Source organism: Zygosaccharomyces rouxii (assembly GCF_000026365.1).
Source record: "Zygosaccharomyces rouxii strain CBS732 chromosome C complete sequence".
Classification (NCBI taxonomy): Eukaryota; Fungi; Ascomycota; class Saccharomycetes; order Saccharomycetales; family Saccharomycetaceae; genus Zygosaccharomyces; species Zygosaccharomyces rouxii.
The window spans coordinates 1,235,394-1,254,887 of record NC_012992.1 but is presented as its reverse complement, the minus strand read 5'-3'; the positions used below and the strand labels follow the sequence as shown (position 1 = coordinate 1,254,887).

Genomic DNA, 19,494 nt, shown 5'->3' with positions numbered 1-19,494 from the left:
ACAACTATAAACAACTGTTAAGGAAAATCAGAAAGAAGACAATAAGAACAGATTGAACCGTTAACTCCCAAGCTTATTCTCGTCCAGAAATCGAATTGCTATGGTAGATTTAACTTTAAAGAAGGCAAGACGTAACTGGAAGAATACTAAAGGTACTTCACCATCTCTACCGAAATGGCCAACTTCACCCTCAAAGACAAAGAATAAAGCTGAAGAGCAGCCTGATATGGAGCAGGAGCCTGTTGAACCCGCTGAATTACCAACTATGAACTCTAAACAAAAGACTAAAGTGGCTTCATCCATGCAGAGAAGATTATCGGTGCACAATCCAAACTATGTTCCCCCTAAATTGGACTACTCAATTCCATTGCCTTCAACTTCTTTAGATAGCTATCAACAACTGCAGCAGCCACCTCAAGGTCAATTACATCCACAACAGCAGTATCAACAATACCAGCAATCCCAATCTTACGGAGAATATCCTTCGAATGCATCTAAAGAGGCTGCTGTAGCAGCGGTAGCACCTCAAAGGATGGCTAAACCCCGTCATCAGCCTTATCGTTCACCCGTACCACAAAGTTCACGTAATTTTTCAGGTCCTGGTGCTGCTGTGCCACCACAAGTAATGAATCCAATGTCCTTAAGGAAGATTTTATCTGACCCTAGATTTAATGCCAAAAGCTTCTTTCAACATGCACTAGGTGATGCAAGTGCTGTGGAAATTGATCGTTTTACCTCTAGTTTAAATACATTGGCTAATGAAGTACAAGAAGAGGCCAAGGAAAATATTAACAAGTCCTACAGCGAGATTTTAACTGTGAACAACGATTTAAGAGTAGCTAGTTCGGAATTGAAACATTTGAGATTAAGTATTAAGGAGCTGAATGAAATGATGGATCAATTTCTTACTTTAGCGGAAAAAAGATTGGAATCTCATCAACAGCAACAACACCCACAATCTCAAAGCACCGTATCTTCATCTTCCCAAGTGGCTAATGGATTGTTACCACCAATGCGTGCAAATACAACAAGTAAAAGGGATAGAAGTAGTGTTGCCATTTTGGAGAAAATTTGGGATAACCAATTGACAGAATTGTTTAAAAGTGTGGAGGGCTCTCAAAAACACTTATCACCTAAGCCTGGTAGGCACATTTTAATGGAGACTGGAGACTGGATGGAACTGAATATTGCCACTTTAAAACCATTACAAAATGTACACATCTTTATCTTGAACGATACCGTTCTAGTAGCAGGTAGAGCCAGGGAAAAGCAAAAAGATCTAGTTGTTTCTCAATGTGCACCTCTCAGAGACGTATCTGCTGTATTGGAAGGTCGTACCGGAGATAGATTAACATTTACTTTCGGAAGTAATATTAAATGTCTTTATCAAAGCCGGGATTCTAAAGAATGTGCCCGTCTTTTGAACATATTCAGGAGAGCTAAGGACGATCTACGGGATGTCTTCTTAGCAGAGGAAGCTAATGCCCGAAGAATCAGAGAATCTTTCAATGTTCTCTCAAGTAACCAGACACCAGGCAAAGAAAATTCGAAGAGTCCTTTGAAGAATCAAAGACTCAGTATGGGTAATAGTGTCGGCGGTTTTACGTCAAATAGAGCAAGCGATCTTATGGAAAACCATGTTCTCGAAAACATTACAATGTCAATGCATTCTCGTGGTCGTTCCAGAGATGCTAGTTCTGTCTCTCAAAGGTTACGAGTGTTAGACGATTTATTGGAAGAAATTGAAATTGATTTAGAAAGGCTGAAATTTGATAAGGCTGTTGATTCCCTGATAGATCTAGAGTCTCAATTGGCAGAACTATCGTCGCAGGTAGATCGTGAGGATATAATTTTGCACAGTTTCTTTGTTTTGAAATCTGAAAGGAGCCGTGAGAACATCTGTCAAAAATTGTTGCACAACATCAACTCCAACCAAGAATTGCCTCGTCTCATACCCGCTGTAAAAAATATGGTTAAGATGGGTTTACCTGAAGAAAGTTTGGATGCTTTCTTGCAAAACAGATCCAATTTGATTCAATCTCTGATCTTGCAAATAGGGTCCGTGGACAATCCAACAAACTATTTGACTCAGATTGCGGTGATCCGTTTTCAAACAATTAAAAAGACGGTCAAAAATTTCAGAGATATCTTCCAAGAGGATGCAGATAAATTTTCATCCATCCTCGTCAACTGGTGTAAAGACGAAGCTGATGAACATTTCAAGTTAATTGACAAACAGCTTCTTAACGACGAAATGCTCTCCCCCGTATCCATACGGTCCTCAAGAAAACAGATCGATGGCCTCAAGTCAGTGGGACTTGATTTCGTATACAAATTGGATGAATTCATTGAAAAAAATAGCGATAAGATACGTTGAATCGAGTCGATACACGTCTCAGGGTTCGAACCCGAGGATATTCTTCAATGGGGTTACCCGCTATATAAGTATTCACTAGATTTTTCTGGAACAATCAAAATTTAAGGTATCCTGAACTATAAAGAAGAGGTAGTTTAAGACTTTGAAGATATCTCTTTTCGGCATATCGTAAGTCTTAACATATCAAATCAAGCCGTGTACTTGTGACCTTTAAATTATTTAAAATATGGAAAAATTATTACACTGGTCTATTGCTAATTCCCAAGGAGATCAACAAACGAAGGAGAGGGTTGGACAACCTGATCCCAAATTGTTAGAACAGTTATTTGGTACTGGTCCTGATGAGCCCACTCTAATGAAACAATCTATGACTGTTATAACTAATCCCGAGGCAGACTTAGAAAATAAACTTACGGCTTTCGATAATTTTGAAATGTTGATTGAAAATATGGATAATGCCAATAATATCGAGAACTTAAAGCTATGGAATCCGCTTTTGCAACAGTTAGAGTCTCCTGAAACTGATTTGAGGACGTATGCTCTTTCATGTGTGGGTACGGCTTCTCAAAATAACGTAAAGACCCAAGATGACTTTTTAAAATACGATGGTGGCTTACGAAAGGTCATAGAATTGGCAAGTGATATCAATGAACCTAATGAAGTTCGTACAAAGGCTCTGTATGCTCTGTCCAATTTGATCAGAAACCATTCAAAGAGCAGTGAAGCCTTTTGTGAATTACGTGGTTTAGAAGTTATCCCACCAATCGTTCACGATACTAAAGCCAACAACAAATTGAAGATGAGAGCTATTTCCCTACTATCTGCCTTTTTAACTTCTTCTACTATCAATGAAGGACTAATGGATCTCTTGAGAAAAGAAGGTATTGTGGAATCTACCATTGATTGTTTAAATATGCCATTCGATGTATACATCGCGGATAGAGTATTAAACATTTTAGCTCAAATGGTTACCGCCAACGTCCAATTTACTGATGGAGAAAAACAGAAGTTACAAGCTGGGATGCAGAGCATAGAACCTGAACAGGACAGATTGAATGAAGATGATCTTCAAACGGTCAAGTATGTATTATAGATCCAATTTATTTCTCCAATATTTTGATCCTTCCTTATGTATTCTATGAACATCGTTATTAACCACTCATGCTTTTCTTTCCTTTTTCTAGCACTTACTACAGCGTGACATTTTTCAAAAGGCATAAGCAACAGCAGTAAAGTGTATGTATTCACTGTATGGTTTCATTGGGATCCTGGCAAGTGAATAGTTTGTACAATCTACTCTCCATGGCTTCTGTCATTAAATGCTTACCATCAAGCCCTGATTTTAATTGACCTTTCTTGAAATCATCAAACAAGGATTGAAAATCTGGGTAGGCATTCGTGACACTGTTACATTTTAGTTCTGGCATTTTGTTTATATGATGCAGTGTTTTCTTTAGTGCATCTGTTCTATCTTTACTCGATCTGACGTGTATATGTGAGTACCTCATAAATCTAATGGCTGGATCCATTCGCTGTCTACCTACGATGGAAACTAAATTGGGTAATGTGCTGATAAATTCCATAGTAGAGTTGACGACATGAAGTTTAACGTTCCACAATCTATCTATATGTCTCAGCCGTTGTTCTAGATCGAACGACTTCATTTTTAAACTTTCAATATCCTCCATTTTCTTGTCGCGAGTGGCGGCAAATTGTGAACCTGTCAATTGTTCTTGAACTTTAGCTTTGTATTTTATTTCTTCCAGTGATTCTACCGACCTTTTCAATCTGCTTAAATCACTTAATATGACAATAAGATATTTATTATCCTTGGCAAACAATTGAATTACATCGAAAAGCTTCCTTTTTTCATTTCTGTAAAGTTCAAAAAACTGTTGGGCATCATAAAATAAGATGTTAACATTTTCCTCCATTATTCTTAGCTCGCTTGGATAGTAAATATCATGATTGAAATCGTAAATGCTTGTAAGTCTTCGAAGAAATCTTATTCTGGGTAAACTATTATCGTACCCAACTTGCAAAGTTGCCGGTGAAATGAGAGATTCAATCTCCTTAGTGGTCTCTTGTAATGATTCGAGAAGTTCAGAAGACATTTCCACGATTATAGTAGATCTTGCATTTTCACTTGATCTATAAATTTGATTGGCCTGTTTAAGCCTTTCCTTATCTTCTTTAAGCCAGTATCGCAGTAAAGATTCAGACTCCTGTTGTGTATAATATTTGCCGCGTAATATATATTGATGTAGCATACTCTTTTCCAATTCTCGATTATTGGCAATAACATGAGGTAGACTATTACTGGACTTTTTAACTCTGTTGGTTCCTCTTCTTGATGATGGAGGTGTGTTTTCCCAAGTCCTATCGCTGAGGAATCTGGATAAATTCAATTCTACCGTATCAGTTCTCAAACTACTAGATCGTAATTCCTTCGATCTAGAACCACCAGCTCTGTGTGTTTTATGACTGCTAGTATGCTCATTAACTTTATCCACTTGAGTTGGTGTCACTGATTTTGCTTTTACCGGTGACGATTGAGGGATTGGTTCACATTCACTCTTATTATCTGTCTGTGGTCTCTCTTTTGCCTCTTTCTCAGAAGGAATTCGATCAGCCACTGGTGAGGATAAGGGGAAGTCTACCAACACATCTTGTGAAGCAGCTAAAGGGGTCGTTTCTGACTCTTTTGCTAACTGATCGGTCTTAGTAGACGGTCTTGAAATAGTCTTCGACCACTTAGCCGCCAAATCCTTCATGCTAGCTACAACATCTTCATTTGCCCTCTCACTAATGGCAGAAGAGTCAGGAGAAGAATTCCCATCAACTATCTTATCCAATAACCTGTCACTGCGTCCATTAGGTTTACCTCTATTGATAGCACAAGCAACTTGGGAACTAGAAAATCCATTCCCCGTGTTACTACTGCTCAGCTCGTGGCAAAATGGTGCCAGAATTTCAGAAGAAGGTGGATTACTCTCTATGATTTCAATAGATTTCTCGTCTGTGTGGAAATTCGGTCTTGGGGATGATGGATAGTTCACCTGTTGATTATCACGACTAAAACTCAAAGAATCATCTAAAATATAAACGTCGGGTTCACCATTCTTAATAATTGGAGTCTCACAGCTTTTACTATCCTCAGATATCTCTATAACTTCCCCCATGAGCCCACAAGGACCAACTGAATCAGAAGCTATAAGGATTTTTGCAAGTTCGGTTCGATGATGTTTATGTTTAAGAGCGAATCAATCTTAAGCGAAATACATTACTGTAAGACGAAGAGATCAAGATATGTTTTTCCCTCCTTTTTATTTTCATTCTATTGACTTAACTATGATTATATACACAGTTATTTTATAATTAATCAAATGTCTGGGAAGCTGCTTGCATTTCATCAAGTTTCCTGACGGCTTCGTTATAACGTTTAGTGGCAGGCATGGTATTGACACTTTTGGAGCCGGAGCCGTTCATCTTCATCTGTCTATTAAGGTTTTCACTAAATTGTAACCTTAGGATGGTTTTCAAATTTTCCAGAGGGTAAGAGAGCTCCTTGCTTTCCAGCAGACGGAACAAAGTAGAATCGTTGGATCCACACAGTGCATAGAAGTTTAATGCTTTACTCATATCCACTTTAGAAGGATCTGACAACAAGTTCCTGCAAGTGTGTTGTAGCACACTCATGTTTCTGGAGAGCTTCTTGATACCATTTTCGTTTAAAACAGTTATCGATTGGGCCGCAGCAACGAAGGCATAGTTGTTCACTTCATCTATACCTGTGAATATACGATCTTTCTCCGTCTCACCCACTTGCTGTTTAATTTTGTTCTCTGTCATTTTCAAATCAGATATCAGAGACGCAATGTGCTCATCAAGTTCAATACTAACAACGTCGAAATTCCAGTCAGTGGTCTCTTGAAACAAGGTACCAATGTGAAAAATACATCTGGCTCTCAGGTCAAACCTTACAGCAGAGAGTAAATTAGTCCTCAGAGTTTGGAACCCGCCAACTAAAGCATCAAATCTCTTTTGTGATTCCACATCCAGTGATAATTTCAAGGTACTTAACCTTTCGATGTTTGAAAGATCACTGGATTCAAAGAACGACCAATGGGTTCTCAATTCCTCCGCATTTATTATCTGAGAGCTTCTTTCATCTGAATCAACAGGTTTCCTTAAACCAGGCAGCCAGCTCAATACCCAGCTTACCGTGCTTAAGAAATGAGTCACTGCATCAAAAGTAACGGAATTTAGAATATCAGCTTTATTCAAACCCTTACCTTTACGGAAAAATTGTGGACATGCTTTGAAAAGAGCTTTTGACTCATCGTGTTTGAGGAATTCTTCACCTGCTAAAATCTTACTCTCTATACCCATCATATTGCGGTCCATGAGCCACACGGTGATGATCCTCTTCGCTAAATTATTTTCACCTGTTCCAAAGAGATTAGTGAAAAGCTTGTAGTAATAAGAAAAGAACCTTTCTAGACAATCTAACATCACTTTGGTGATGTTACTTCTAAAAGTGTAAGTGGTGTTCATGACATAAAGCAGCTTGTAATATAAGTTTTTAAAATCCGAAGCCGCCTTGAATATACATCTGTTCTCTTCCAAATTTTCCAGTGCATAAGGATTATTAGACTCGACTTTACTGACAAATAAATGCAAAATCGTCATTTGTAGTCGAGGAAAGAAACTGGTGTTCATATACTTCATAAAGAAATCTAACGAAGGAATAACCTCTTTTTTCTGTCCCTCCGGTATAAGATCAGATGAAGCCTGACAGAAAACCAAGAGTGGTTCCAAAATGATTTTAATATTGAAAATAGATGCTGGTACCAATGCTTCCTCTTGTTCGTAGGATTCCTCTTCCACATAAACTGATTCCAATTCAGCATTTGATAACAGGTTTATACCAGGGAAGATTGCTTGCAGCAGACCTTTCAGCTCATTAGCATGCTCTTTGGCGGCCGAACTGTCCTCAATATTCTTTTGTAAAGAGAACAATTGTTCATCTTTTCTTTGAGGTAGTGTGGAAACTGCAGAATCCCCAATGCGAGAGTTATTCGAAGATAAAACCTCAGGATTGTTGAGATATCTTGAAAGGAGAACTTGAATTTCATCCAAGAGCTTGGTCCATATTTCGTCAAACCTGCACAAGGAAGTCGCAGATGCCGAAAACTGGAAAGATTTCACAGTCTCAAAGACGACTCTATGTCCTTGAGCGGCTAATAACAATTTAATGAAAATTTTCCAGAAACACTTCCTGATAATAACTGACAAGACGTCATTCACAGAGATCCCAAATTCGTTTTTTGTCGTAACACTTTCGGTAATTCTCAGCAATGAAGGGTGATTGACACGAACTTCTTCTGTACTCTTGAGAATAATGCTGTGAAATTCCTCTTTAGACCGACTAACCAAAATGTTAAGAGCACTTGGTAGTTTATTAATATCATTAAGGATCGACAATAGAGAATAGATACGACCAAATTCCTTGTCGCTTCCTGAACCTGAAAGAAAATCCTCTTGAAATTCATCTAAATTGTTAATGGCATCTAGGAAGCGCTGCAGCCTGCTATTGACGGTCTTAGAAGCATTCATAACATCCACATTGACCACAGCATACAAGTAATTTTCCAAATTTGTGAACCCCTCTTGAGAAATTCCAATATTTTCCAGAATATTTCGATCTGATAAAACCAACCCATCCCTGGAATAGATAATGTTGTGTAATTCCTCTAAAATTGTTGTGAAAAGGACATGTTCCTGAGATTCCAATTGCTGCCTGACAAAAGCTAACGATTTCATTGACCAAAGATCGTGCGTGTTCCCTGTAACGAACCCACGAGCCAACATCCTCTGTGCCTCTCTGTATTCACCTCTTCTGATGTGTTCCTCAATTTTATCCGGTATTTGCGACAAATTCTCCAAAGAGGAGAGAACTTCAATAACTTGGTTACGTTTCATAGCATTGTCATTAAAATCTCTTAATGAGTCCTTCTTCATAGTAATCTTTTGACCTGATTCGCTGACTTGACTCTTTACTTGCAAAATACTATCCTGCGCTTCTGTAATACAATCTACTGCGACACTGTAAGATGCTACATTACTGTTCAATGCCTGGAAATGTTCATTAACAGCTTCTTGCAAATCATAACCAATCTTTGTTTTCAATTGCTTGAAATGTTTATACTTATGTCCTAGGCCCACAGAGGTATCATCAAGAAACGCTAATGCCAGTTCCAAAGGATTAGAATCATCGCTAAGAATCCTATTCCATTGTGAGTCCACATGGTTTAAATCATTCTGTAGATTGTCTAAAGAACTGTTCATAGCATGCTTTTGAGCGTCGGTAACGCTATTAATCGAAAGACCACGCTTCCTGCCATATCTAACAGGTTGTTTAACATTAAGGTGGTCCATTACGTCCCAATTCCTGATAGATACTGGCCCAACAAACGGATTCGAAGCACAACAATGGTCAATTCCAGTAGTCTTCTAGCCTTTTCAAGGTCCATCCATATGTTTAAGAACCTTGCTTTGAATCTTACAAGGGACTCATAATCATTGAAGACGAAAATTTAGTCAAATACATAATACCAATACTATTAAATTCATTTCAACTTATAAAATTGATTACACCAGAATTATCAGCAGTGGCAAGCAGGGGTTTGTTGTCTTTGGTATGTGTAACTTTTATGCAATTGATAGTGTCATTACAGTAAGCTGGTGTGGAAATCTGAAGAGGTGACAATCTTTTCTTGAGCAGAAAGGTTAGATGAGCAGTTACTTGCACGGGAACGAACGAGTATGTACGTCTCTTTTGAGCCACCAACATTTGGGAAGACGGTAGGTCTTTCACATCGATCATGATGATATCGTTAGAAATTCCATCCGCGGCAAATATCTTAGTTCCATATACGCATAACGATCCAAGCGTCTGCATCTTTTGATCCGAACCGCAAAATGCAATCTCCTCCAATTTCCTCTCCACCGGCATGAAATGCTCTACAGATGGCCGTTCATCCGAGTTTATCACTGCCTGTTGGCATTGACCCTTACAATAATTCCATATGGTTAGCATTGCTTCTGAAGAACCGCCCGCCACTATAAGGCTGTTTTTACCCAGTGAAGCACATCTTTCTAAGTGAGTAATTGGAGTATGATCACCAAACGTCCAACTCTTGATCAGTAGGTTGAATCTCATATCCCAGACCTCTATAATGCCCTTCGTGGTGCCCACAATTAATACATCACCGTTTTCATCAGGAATGAAAGAGGAAACGGCACCATGGGTCACTGGTGTTTCTACTTCCGATATACGTTCCATAGTTCGAATATCATAAACCAAAATTTTACAAGTGTTAATTGATGCAAAGAGCAACGCTCTATCTTCTGTAATAACAGTTTTCAAACTGATGGCGAATTCTTCAATTTCGTGACTGGGGTTAATACTAATTTTCCTTATAGTATGAAAAGTAGGGGACTTTCTTTGCTGTCCCCGTAAGAGGACTCTAACAACACTTAAATTACCTTCCTTTGTCGCAAGGCAGAATGCATCGTAACCTTGAAGCATCGTTATATCCGTAATAGTAGAGCCCAAATCTTGACTGTATGACGATGAATACATCTCTCCTGAGGCGGTCTTATTCGTATCCCAAAGTTTCACTAGACCACTCACCGATCCAGTAAGCAAATAAGGCACCATCCCATTAGATGAAGTCATAGCTACAATAGCATGTGGCTCATTTTCCGTTAAAGTAGCCGCTAATGTACCATTGAATATTTTAAAAGAGCTTGAATTCTCTGAGATAGTTTTAATGGGACCAAATTCCTCGTAATCTTTCAGTGAAGGAAGCACCGTAATGTTACTCAAAAATTTCTTTATGGTACTGGAATCACCTTCGTAACTATCATGAATAATAAATCTAGGTTCAGTATTGGTTCTTTCTAATACATGATCTGGAACTTCCTTATGGTGAGCGGTTGGTTCTAATTGAACGTAAATATTTTTTAAGCTGGGTGTGATTGTGGGTGTTGCCTTTGTGTTGAACATCAATGATCCATCGAAATCTTTCACATCTGGTAAGGATGGTGTTGGCTTACCAGTGTTGCTTTTAGAAACACTCTGGCGACTATCTTCATCAACAGATGAAGAAACGAAATCTTGATGCTCGGCAAATTCAACGTCAAAGAAAACATTCCTGGGCATGACATTTGCGAGAGTAACCCCATGCTGGCTATCGAATTTACCGTTATTCTTTCCATTTCCCGCCGAAGAGTCTCTTTTATGGGAGACAAGTTTGGCAGTCCTGACAACATAACCACGGAGTATGGCAATTTTCCAGAGATCATTCTCCGAAAGGCCAATTGCCTTGAATTTATCAATCCAATTTTTATCTTCTGTCGTCAGTGGAATTTCTTTGTTATCAAATGATCTCACAGTAGATTTTGAAGCTTTGATTACATTGTTAAATCCATAGTTCTTAGAAGAGTAACCCTTGGTAACAAAAGTAGTGCTACTATTTCCAAAGGAATCCACATGTTTATTGGGTACCTGTTGCCAAAACAAGGATTTTGATGCTCTCAAAAGCCAGCTACAAAGTAGGTTGTAAACGGTGCGAGATACAGGAGATTTACAACTTGAAAGCATTAAATCGTAAGTAAATTCAACATCAAATTCGAAAAACGGTCTCACAATAGGGTAAAGTACGCAATAAACTTCTGCCTTGCTCAGCTTACTAGATATCTCCACAATCAAGAGTAATGAGAATTGTCTGATCCAATTATTCGGGTGTAATAATAATGGAGCCACGGTAGTGCATATATCGTAAAAAAACCTCTTCCCAATTAAACCAGTTTTGCACAAATCCTTCAAACTTTGAAGTACATTTGCAACCACCAATTCCTCTGGATCTGTAATTGTTTGGACCAAGAGAGGTAGAATGTATTGTTCTAAAGTGATAGGACCTAACAAAATCGCTATCCCAGAGATAGTTTGTATTAGTTTAATTCTCAAAGATGAATCCTTATCGTTCAAGTAGGTGATTAAATGGCTTAACACAACATCATTTGTCTTCTCACGACCAAAGAACTTGCACAAAGGTAAAATATTTGCCAGGAGAGCCATCTTGACTCGAGTCTCATTATCAGTCAGTAATGCTACTACCAACTCTTCAACCTGTTGGACTAGTTTTTTGATCTGTTTGTTTGTAATTTCCAAATTTTCCATCCCATGAGTGAGTCCATCTTGATGACCAAAGGAGCTAGTGAAATAGGATAATTCTTCAAATCGGTTAGCAACAGTAACGAAATCACCTAAACAATTTGCAAGTACCATGCGCATATAAGTGTTTTGTTTGCTCAATTGTAATAATCTTTTCAGTCTTGGTAGGAGGTAATCTAAGAAGAAATTCTCATTAATTGGATTGACTCGCTTAATTGTGTATAGAATCTGAGAAACTGCCTGAAGTGCCAGTGCTTGTACGTTTGGGTAATCGTCCTCAAAACAAGTGACCAAATAAGGAATCACTCTGTCTATTTTATTTTCATCTGACAAAAATTGAGAGAAGGCAGCTAACATCTCTATGCATCGCAGCTTCGTAGTGCTTGATGCAATATGTCTCAATCCATGAGAAATGTAAGATATAAAGAGTAAAATTGATTCTTCTTTAACCGCTGGCGAAACATTTTCCATATCCTTTAATTTTAATGTACCACAGTCCGATAGGTGTACAGAAGATGAGAAGAACAACTCCCAACTGTCCTGTTCCTTAACTTTATTCTCCTTGATATGTGTATCCAACTTATAACCCAGGGATTCACAGATTTTACCAAAGTCTAAGTAGACTTTTTCACAGCATTTGTCAATAACAGTCAATTGGTCCTCAATAGTTGTATGAGCACAGATAGATCCAGATGTCGGTGTACCAGTTCCAAAGGTTGCTAAAGTTCTCAGATATTCGTAAGTAAAAGTGTAAAAATATTCTGGAAAAAACGACCCCCGGTACTTTTCCAATAACAGTTTACATGAAAGCCTCTTTTTAGGATCCAATTGAATCATATCCAAAATAAGATTTTGTAAAGGTTCAGAATACACTTCTTCCTTCAAAAATTCAAAAACATCATAATCTTCATTCTTGTATTTAAACAACTGGGAAAGGTTAAAAAGCGGTCTCCCTTCAGCGTACATCTCTGCAATACAGCAGCCCATACTAAATATATCCATTTCCTTTGTTACTTGACCCACACTACCTTTCGTTTTCGAATGAAGTGCTGAATTAAACCTTTCAGGTGCCACATAACAAGTTCTCCTCTTAGAAGTATCAAAATAAAACGAGAATTCGCCGGGATTATCATCTGGCAGATAAACTGGCTTTATAGCAGTTGAGAAATCAGTCAATACTAACCAATCCCAACTCGTCACCATGATATTTTCCGTCTTAATATCACCATGTGTAATGTTTAAAGTATGGATATCATTAAGCGCCTGTAACAATTGGAAAGTCATAAATTTCAATTCAATATTCTGTAGATGAGGTCTTGAGCTGAGTCTATCATATAAATTACTCTTAAGATGTTGTCGTATCAGATATCCAGCTCTATTCGACTCTATCACTTTGCTAAAATTTAGGGCATTAGGGAGCGGCGCCAATAACAATGCCTCCGATTCAATGGTCCTTTGGATTTTCTTTAAGTTGTAATCTTCCGCAGGCTTAATGAATACTTTGATAACGATTTCACCATTGGGATCCAGCCCTTTACATGTTTTCAGAAATCTGGAAGAGTTTAATTGCGATACATAATGAACTTCATCCAACACATCAATATATGAGGAAATAGCAATTGAAGGCGAAGTTTGGGCAGATAAGGATAGCTGAGCGCCCATGACTAAGTATATCTCAGCTTAAATCTCGTTTTATGTGTCCCTTGTAACCTGTGAGATTGATTATTCAAATAATCGGTTAACTTTCAAAGTGTTCGCCTCTGCCGAAAAATCAATGCTTAATGCTTTTAAATACATATAATAAGTTTATTTAGAAGATAATTAAAATATATACTTGTTATTGAATGGGTTCCAGTTGGTCCTCAATTAACAAAATCGATTATTATGCTTTCACCATTTTATTTTACCTTATTTTTTTATTTTCATATTTTCCTTATTCAAGTAGAAACGATTTTATATATTCATTCTGGATCTTCAATCACCGCAATGTTCTTTAGAATCTCTGGCGTGGATGGATCACATATGGCCCTTTCTTGTCTGAATGTCATAACTTCGTTGATAAGATACTCTCTCAGTTTAAGCATGGAGCACAATTGGTGTTCATAAGAGAAGTCAAATGGACCTTGTGGACACACTGGTTCATCTTCTGGCCTTCTCACTTCTTGTAAGAAATAGTGTTCAATGGCCTCCTCCACAGTGAGTCTTTGATCTGCCTCCCACTGTACCAATAGAGCAATTAAATCTAGTGCGTCTGGTGATGCAAATGGGTAAACATCAGACCAGGGAACATTCTTGTATGCCGGAGTCGCATTACTACACATGTTCCATGCTTTTAATGATCCATAATGGATCAATAATTCCTTAGAGGGGGACCCTAAAATTTTTGTAATTTCATGTATTTGATGAACGGAATCTTTGCCCATAAATACTGGTTTTCTACCATAAAATTCTGCCAAGATACAACCAACAGACCACATATCAATCGCCTTACTATATGCCTTATGCGATAAAATCAATTCTGGCGCTCTATACCAACGTGTAGCCACATAGTTGGTAATGTCATGATATGATTCCTTTGTGGTAAAATACTGAGGGGCAACCCCTCTAGCTAGACCAAAATCACAAATTTTCAAACATCCATTCAAAGAACATAATATGTTACCAGGTTTTAAATCCCTATGGATAACATCGGCACTATGGATGTATTTAAGCCCACAAAGGATTTGGTAGAAAAAATGTTTTACATGGAACTCAGACAACTGTACAGATGAATGAATTACTTTGGCTAGATCATAGTCTATCAACTCTTGATAGCAGTAGACACCGTCATAAGGCTTCTCTGTAACAATTTCCAAATTAATTAAACTGACAATGTTTTTATGTCCCTTGAAATAATTCATAAACTTTAATTCTCTAATTGCCCTTTTCAAAAGAATTTCTCTGTAAAAGATATTCGTGACTTTTTTAACCGCTATTGAATATGGCGCATCGGGATTTTGTCTGTCTTTAATCGAGCATACAGTACCATAAGAGCCTTTCCCCAATATTTGAATTAATTCATATCTGGCCGGCATAGAAAATTTCGCACTTTCAACAATCGTCCTAGGAGCAACTTCTTGTTCCTTAGAAATTTTTTTCTCAGGTTGTGTAGTAAGCAAACTTTTAATTCGATCGGCACTAGGTTTGTACCGATAATATTTCCAATCTTGCTTAGGATCTCTTTGTTGCCAATTCAACACATTTCTGTTGTTACCAAAGACATTGGAAAAATCCATTTCAATATTTCTGTAGAGCTATAATGACCATGCAAATGTGTCCAATATAAAATGTAAATTATAGGGAACCTCTTCAACAAAATACCAGAAGAAGGAAGAACAACCCAATAATATTTATACCGTTGAAGAATATTATTCCACGAATCTATCACTTTTTTTATTTTTATTTTTTATTTTTTTGGTCCATTTGTTTTATTTTATCTTGTTTATTTTATTCTATTTTGTGTCGTTCCGACGACACAGTGACGCACGACAGGAAAAAGAAACGATAAACAGGAATTCAGAGCTTCATGTATGAGTGCTCCAAATTCTCCAATTCAACAGTATTGTCGAACCCACTCTTGGATAGAAACTTTAGGTTCCTCTCAGAAATTTCAGCTGCTTCTTCGTTGTACAGTCCACAATATTCTAGAGCAACTCTAGGTGGTACAGTTTTTCTACCTTCTTTCAAAACATATTTAGTCAATGAAAGAGAGCATAGTACTTTACCATTCTTCTTAGTATATCTACTCATAATGTATATCCATTTTTGATCCCAACACAGGATAACAGAAGTGATTTGATATTTTTCAAATGGCTTAATTTCTTTCAGAAAATTCGTAAACACATTGGCTACAGGAATGTAGGGAAGTCCTTTTTCCAAGCCCAATTTTTGAAAAATTCTAGTCATTAGGGCAGTTCTGTTAAAATCCAATTCTTCGAAATAAGTGCTATTACTCTTATGTAAGTAAAAATCGACTTCAAAGGGGGAGACATAAGTAGAAGTGGTTGCATGTGCAAAACAGCCGTATTTGTTCCTTTGGAGTTTCTTGATATTCTCAGTTTCTCGAATGCCAAGCAATCTGGGGAGCAGATAAGATGGAAAAGCTGCCCAGAAAAATCTTACAAAGTAGGCCCCTGGGAGAGACTTGTATGATGATACCAGATAAAACAGAAATAGGTATTTGAAAATAGCGAAGAGACTCATGATCCAATGGGACTTTCTGCTCGAGATATCGAATAATTTTCCGAGTTCTGCAACTATTACATGGACTAACATTAATCAACAAGATTTGATCAAACTTAGCACGTAATTGAACCGTTTACGGATCACGTGTTCAATATTATGGTACCTTTCAAAAAAATAAAAATGAGCTACATTATTTCAAAGGGCCTAACACATATGACAACAGTGGGTGAAGAGTGCTTTATCAATTATTGGCTAGCTGTTCTTGGAGATGACTTCTGAAGATGGAATAGCTCCTGAAGAGGAGCAGAAATATATCGAATCCTTTTCAAGACGTATAATCAGAGAAAAGAGCGGGAACTACCCCCCTCTGAAAAGATCTATAGATGGATCTATGATATACCTTGATGCGGGTGGTATTTCAAGTAATAGGGGCAATAAGCTTCTGCAAGGTAGTGAATTGGTAACGAGACAAATGCTAAATAATTCTAAGCCTATCGATGAAGACCGCGTCTACTACAATGGTTCAGAACATAATCTATTACAAAGGAGAAAACGTATGCGTGTATCTAGAGAGGATGGAAGTGAATTTGATGATGAGGATGATGATGAATATGATGAGTTGTCTCGTTTAGTAGATGTGAGGAAGATTCTGACTCCGATTTCATCATTGGCCGACGTCACTAACCATGAACCAGTTTCACGTCCGTTTAGAAGTAAAGTACTACGTGATTTAGCACTACAAGCAGTTCTCATGGTGGAACGAGAACAGAACTCTGTAATTAGATATGCGAAGCTTTTGGAAGTGTTTCTAGGCGACTATTCGCAAGTGCTAAATGAAGCTAACTTAAACTTACCAAACTATGACCATAATCTACGATTGCCGGAGGAGGAAGAAACAGACGTGGAGGATAAAGACAAGCAAGGTTTGAAGGAAGAGGAAATAGAAGATGGTGATCCATTTTTCGCATTACCAAGACTGGGCGGATCAGACTCCATTTTGAACCTTGTACCCGAGGCGAATACACCCGAAGTAAGCGAAGAAATAGAAATAACGAGACAGTTGGCACAAATTGCACTACAAAGGAACCAAGAATTTGTTAGAAATTTACAAAAAGTGAGGAATGCGCTTATCAAAGCCGCTAGAATCAAAGATCGTATCTACGCATGGAGTGAAGAATATGCAGGAATACCACAAGACGGTGTCACTATACCAAATGCACTGCGTGTGGTGAAACGCGGACTAATAAGTGCCACTACAAACCGATCCATGGGCGGTGAAGTGGACGAAGCGGGCGGTGAAGAGGAAGAGGAAGAGGCAAGCTGAAGGTGTTGGGGATCACCATAGATATAAGCAGTCCCTTACGAATTATTGATTTATTTGCCATTTTGTTTTTCTTCTTTCATTTTTTTTTTCTTCATTTTTCTCACACAATGTAACATTAAAATTTAAGTTTGGGCCTACCAATTGTTTGCAGTATATTCTAAAACTTTGACGAAATTTTCAGAACTTGTTGTAGATCTGCCCTCATCGAAAAAAGGAACGATGAGATGATGAACAGTATGATCGAATAATTCATCGATGAGCCCTTTAAGTTCTTCACCGGTCTGTTTGAAGTCAGGGTAGGCATTAATCTCAAGTAGTTTAACATTAAAATCGAAATCCACCAAGAAATCGACACCATAGGTTTCAAAGGCATTGGGCAAAGGTTGGAAATTAACAGCATTTACTTTGAGTGCTCCCAAAAATATATCATGAGCAATTTGATGGATTTGGGTCTTGATTTTAGATTTATTCTCTTCTGTCAAATCCGGTATAGTATCAAATTCTGCAACGGAGATATCCTTTTGTTCATTTTTAGTTTGCAAACAAGTGTTTGTCAAATGGCATTCTAAATCTAGAATATCTGTAGGTGAAAAATTATCGCTCTTCAATGGTGTAAATGCAGTGGGGGCAAATAAAGCTAACATTCTGTTGTAGACATAAACCTCCAGAGCTCCGCGGCAAGATATGTAACATCTAATATGGAATTTTTTATTGCCCATAGAAGGTAGTAACAGGGGATTATCCAAATATTCCTGTACAATGAAATGGCGAAGTTGAGAAATGACAATCTTATTATCATCAAAATATTCACCTTCATCATCAGTACCATCTTCATCGAAAGAATCAAACACTGCTTGGAGATCTTCGATAGTTCTAAAGACTCTAATACCTTGACCCTTATCACTCATACCAGGTTTCACAATCCACCATCTATCATTTTTCTCTAATTCCTGTCTCAATTCCCAATTTTCGTCTAAAGCATCGTCCAAGAATTCTGCATAATCCAGTTCCAAGGGGAAAGTCTCTAGAGCTGCCTTGGATAAAATAGAATCTGGATTTTTAACCACATACGAATGTATAGTATGAGATAAGAAATGTTTTCTTATCAAACCCTTTCTGTAAATGTAAGAATTAGCAAAATAATTCGTTGGTTCCGTAGCCAGTTTATCAATATCTAACTGTTCGTATTCCCCATAATGGAAAACGGATTTTGGTTCTTTAGGCAATTCGGAAACAACTTCGAGCTGAGGCAAATATTTCCGAACAGCTCTAACCAATGGTTCATAAAGATAATCCTGTTTATTCACAGTTATTAGAAAAAAATTAGAATTGGGTTTAACGTTTAAAGATAACTCACCAACCAACCCTTCTACTTTTTTGAAAGTTGCCCTTAATGGAGTCACGCTAATCATCTTTGCTTCAATGACATCTTTATCTGTAGTCTTGGCTAAATATTGTGAATCCTTATGATTTTTGAAAATTGGTTGCCATTTGAAAGTAATCAAGTGACCTTCCACTCCGTCTTCAATTTCAGACCCGTTAGTCAATTGAGCTACATCTGGACCTTCAAAAATTGCCCTCCATCTATTCTCCCAAATTGATGTCCACATAATCCTTGTATCCGGTTTTAAAGATGTTGACAAGGGTACATTGATGGTATACAAATCGGTCCCATCATTCCAATTGTGATAAAGGTGGTTAATAACTTCCATCGATTTCTGTGCCGCTAAATCTACCACTGACGAATCCACATTTTTTTCACCGTTAAAATAGGCAAATGACAGTGCAACTGCCTTCGTACTACCTGAAATTACAGCTTCCATTGCAGCCCCTACAGTACCGCTCGATGAAATGTATGCGGATGAAGTATTTCTACCTACATTAGGACCTGAAATAACCAAATCAAAAGGTTCCGAATTTAGATGATGAAGACCAATGTTTACACAGGAAGCAGGTGTACCATCAATAAGGATCCATTCGATATCATCATTTGAAATTTCAGAATTCCTCGTATCACGAGGAAGTTTAGAATCAATACGATTCAATTGAGGACGAATGAAAGGACCTAAATAAGAATTATCGTCAGCATCAGGTTTGGAATACAAAAATTGAGCAGTAAGCGATTTACCAGCAAAATGTGCCTTACCGATCCACGACCTTTGAGTATGAGGAATACAAATAGTTAATTCCCAGTCAGGGTAGTTCTTCCTAATATGCTGAACAAACGGCCTCACATATGGGGAAAATTCGTCATTCAGCGGACCATCATCATTAGTAAGTAAAACACGCATTATAAAATCCCAGCACTCCTTTCTTTCTCAACAA

The 19,494-nt window shown here is 37.8% G+C and overlaps 9 protein-coding genes across 9 annotated transcripts; 3 read left to right on the top strand and 6 right to left on the bottom strand.

Annotated features, from left to right (window-relative positions):
* Window positions 1-100: 100 nt before the first annotated feature.
* EXO84 (exocyst subunit EXO84) lies at window positions 101-2,377 on the top strand (the record flags this gene model as incomplete). Its single annotated transcript, XM_002496288.1, has 1 exon — window positions 101-2,377. One exon carries the CDS (start codon window positions 101-103, stop codon window positions 2,375-2,377), a length of 2,277 nt encoding a protein of 758 aa, XP_002496333.1.
* A 226-nt stretch (window positions 2,378-2,603) lies between these two features.
* Window positions 2,604-3,470, top strand: FES1 (Hsp70 nucleotide exchange factor FES1; the record flags this gene model as incomplete). Its single annotated transcript, XM_002496287.1, has 1 exon — window positions 2,604-3,470. One exon carries the CDS (start codon window positions 2,604-2,606, stop codon window positions 3,468-3,470), a length of 867 nt encoding a protein of 288 aa, XP_002496332.1.
* Window positions 3,471-3,621: 151 nt separating this feature from the next.
* Window positions 3,622-5,559, bottom strand: MMS4 (Mms4p; the record flags this gene model as incomplete). Its single annotated transcript, XM_002496286.1, has 1 exon — window positions 3,622-5,559. The coding sequence occupies one exon, from the start codon at window positions 5,557-5,559 to the stop codon at window positions 3,622-3,624; it is 1,938 nt and encodes a 645-aa protein (XP_002496331.1).
* Window positions 5,560-5,755: 196 nt separating this feature from the next.
* SEC8 (exocyst subunit SEC8) lies at window positions 5,756-8,818 on the bottom strand (the record flags this gene model as incomplete). Its single annotated transcript, XM_002496285.1, has 1 exon — window positions 5,756-8,818. One exon carries the CDS (start codon window positions 8,816-8,818, stop codon window positions 5,756-5,758), a length of 3,063 nt encoding a protein of 1,020 aa, XP_002496330.1.
* A 196-nt stretch (window positions 8,819-9,014) lies between these two features.
* VPS15 (ubiquitin-binding serine/threonine protein kinase VPS15) lies at window positions 9,015-13,283 on the bottom strand (the record flags this gene model as incomplete). The annotated part of the gene is made up of 1 exon (XM_002496284.1): window positions 9,015-13,283. The coding sequence occupies one exon, from the start codon at window positions 13,281-13,283 to the stop codon at window positions 9,015-9,017; it is 4,269 nt and encodes a 1,422-aa protein (XP_002496329.1).
* Window positions 13,284-13,582: 299 nt separating this feature from the next.
* SMK1 (mitogen-activated protein kinase SMK1) lies at window positions 13,583-14,896 on the bottom strand (the record flags this gene model as incomplete). The annotated part of the gene is made up of 1 exon (XM_002496283.1): window positions 13,583-14,896. One exon carries the CDS (start codon window positions 14,894-14,896, stop codon window positions 13,583-13,585), a length of 1,314 nt encoding a protein of 437 aa, XP_002496328.1.
* Window positions 14,897-15,176: 280 nt separating this feature from the next.
* Window positions 15,177-15,935, bottom strand: ZYRO0C15840g (uncharacterized protein; the record flags this gene model as incomplete). Its single annotated transcript, XM_002496282.1, has 1 exon — window positions 15,177-15,935. One exon carries the CDS (start codon window positions 15,933-15,935, stop codon window positions 15,177-15,179), a length of 759 nt encoding a protein of 252 aa, XP_002496327.1.
* A 178-nt stretch (window positions 15,936-16,113) lies between these two features.
* On the top strand, window positions 16,114-17,169 carry RXT2 (Rxt2p; the record flags this gene model as incomplete). Its single annotated transcript, XM_002496281.1, has 1 exon — window positions 16,114-17,169. One exon carries the CDS (start codon window positions 16,114-16,116, stop codon window positions 17,167-17,169), a length of 1,056 nt encoding a protein of 351 aa, XP_002496326.1.
* Window positions 17,170-17,303: 134 nt separating this feature from the next.
* Window positions 17,304-19,460, bottom strand: PBY1 (putative tubulin tyrosine ligase; the record flags this gene model as incomplete). The annotated part of the gene is made up of 1 exon (XM_002496280.1): window positions 17,304-19,460. One exon carries the CDS (start codon window positions 19,458-19,460, stop codon window positions 17,304-17,306), a length of 2,157 nt encoding a protein of 718 aa, XP_002496325.1.
* Between the last annotated feature and the right edge of the window lie 34 nt (window positions 19,461-19,494).